Raw genomic sequence first — 1,964 nt, 5'->3', positions numbered from 1 at the left:
GGTTAGCATGAAAGCAGTGGGGGCCGTGCCCAACAGAGCTGGAAATGGGCAACTCATCCAGTGCCCCTGCCATGGGAGTAGGGCAAGTTGTCTTCTCCAGGTGGCTTGTAGGCAGCAGGCCCCTTAGAGAGGGCCAGAACTCAGGACCATGAATTGATGTGTGTAGAGAACACCACCTTCTCCACAGGCCATTACTTGGCATATTTTGAAAAGCTGGGATGGTGGTCCTGTGATCAGGAAAGTTGAAAGAATGATCCTGTAAAATTCTAGTATGAGTGTTGGCATTGCCAAGGCTAGCAAGGTCTGGGGGACACTGGTTTACATGGAAGTGTCTTTTCTTCATCACAGATATGTAAGTTCATTCTGAGCTGGAGACATGTCCTAATCACTCTTCTGTCTCCCATAGGATAATGCCTTGCACATGGTACAGGAAATTCCCAGTCTCCACTTCAATACCCAAAATATCTCAAGTCAACCTCTGGAAAGCTTTTCCTAGGAGGAGTCTTCCCAGAGCCCCATGCATGTCCTTGTTCCTCAGGCTATAAATGAAAGGGTTCATCATGGGGGTCACCACAGCATACATCACTGTGGCTACTGAGTCCTTCATGGAGTAGGTTTGGAGGGGCTGCAGATATACCATGCCAAGTGTCCCATAGAAAAGGGAGACCACAGCCAAATGGGAAGCACAGGTGGAGAAGGCTTTGTACTTCCCAGTGGCTGAGGGTATTTGGAAGATGGCTCTGACAATTCGGATATAGGACATGATCATAAACCCTAAAGGGGTGAGGAAAATAAAGCAGCCTGTGGCAACCAACACTATGTGATTGACTTCAATATTGGAACATGCCAGCCTCAGCAGCACATACATCTCACAGAAGATGTAGTGGATCTTCGGGGAACTGCAGAATGTCACCCTGGTCATGAGGAGGGTGTGGGTGAGGCCATAGAAAACAGAAAGTGCCCAACACAAGGTGAGGAGCAAAATACAGAGCCCAGGGCTCATGACCGTGGTGTAGTGGAGGGGGAGGCAGATGGCCACATAGCGGTCATATGCCATTGTGGCCAGGATGAGGTTGTCCAAGGCCACCAAGGAGACCAGGAAGTAGAGCTGTGTCAGACACCCTGCATAGGAGATGGCTTTGTTCTGAGACTGGAGGCTCACCAGCATCTTGGGGATTGTATTGGTGACAAAGAAGAGGTCAGTGAAGGAGAGGTTGGCCAGGAAGAAGTACATGGGAGTGTGCAGGCGGGGATCAAAGCTGATGGCCAGGATGATGAGCACATTTCCCACCACTGTGACAAGGTACATGGACAGGAACATCCAAAACAGGACCCGCTGCTGCTCAGGACTGTCTGAGATCCCCAGGAGCAGAAACTCAGAGACTCCACTATTATTGACTCCATCCATTTCCCCAGCTGTCTGCAACATAGGCACCAATAAATGTTTGTTTATAAAGTGTCCTCAATTGAACATAGACATTAATGTAAGCAAAATTAATTGTTTTCCTAGCATTAAAATACCTGACTAAATTTTATAATTTAAAAATGTTATAATCAAAGTATAACTGATATACAATGTTGTATTAGTTTCAGGTGTACAGCAGTGATTGGGCAATTCTGTGCATTCTGCAATGCTTACCACAGTATATGTAGTCACCATCTGTCACTATACAATATTATTACAATATTATTGGCTATATTCCCTATGCTGTACTTTTCATATCTGTGGCTTATTATGTAAATGGAAGTTGATATTTCTTAATCTAGGTCCCACCCACATCCCCTCTGGCAACCACCAGGTTGTTCTCTGCATTTAAGGGTCTGTTTGGTTTTTGTTTGTTTCTCAATGTGGAGTTGGCTTCAGATTCTTTCTCTGCCTCCTTCTGCCCCTACTGCTTATACTCTCTCTCTCTGTAAAATATATAAATAAATCTTTTTTTTTTTTAAAAAAGACAAGAAACAAG

At 45.3% G+C, this 1,964-nt stretch overlaps 1 protein-coding gene across 1 annotated transcript; it reads right to left on the bottom strand.

Annotated features, from left to right (window-relative positions):
* Positions 1-466: 466 nt before the first annotated feature.
* On the bottom strand, positions 467-1,447 carry LOC125087796 (olfactory receptor 1D2). Its single transcript, XM_047708457.1, has one exon. It carries the CDS (start codon positions 1,427-1,429, stop codon positions 467-469), a length of 963 nt encoding a protein of 320 aa, XP_047564413.1. The 5' UTR covers positions 1,430-1,447.
* Positions 1,448-1,964: the final 517 nt, after the last annotated feature.

The sequence above is a fragment of the Lutra lutra genome, chromosome 16, assembly GCF_902655055.1.
Source record: "Lutra lutra chromosome 16, mLutLut1.2, whole genome shotgun sequence".
In the NCBI taxonomy this organism is placed as follows: Eukaryota; Metazoa; Chordata; class Mammalia; order Carnivora; family Mustelidae; genus Lutra; species Lutra lutra.
The sequence above is the reverse complement of the archived record's forward strand: the minus strand, read 5'-3'. Positions and strand labels throughout refer to the sequence as shown.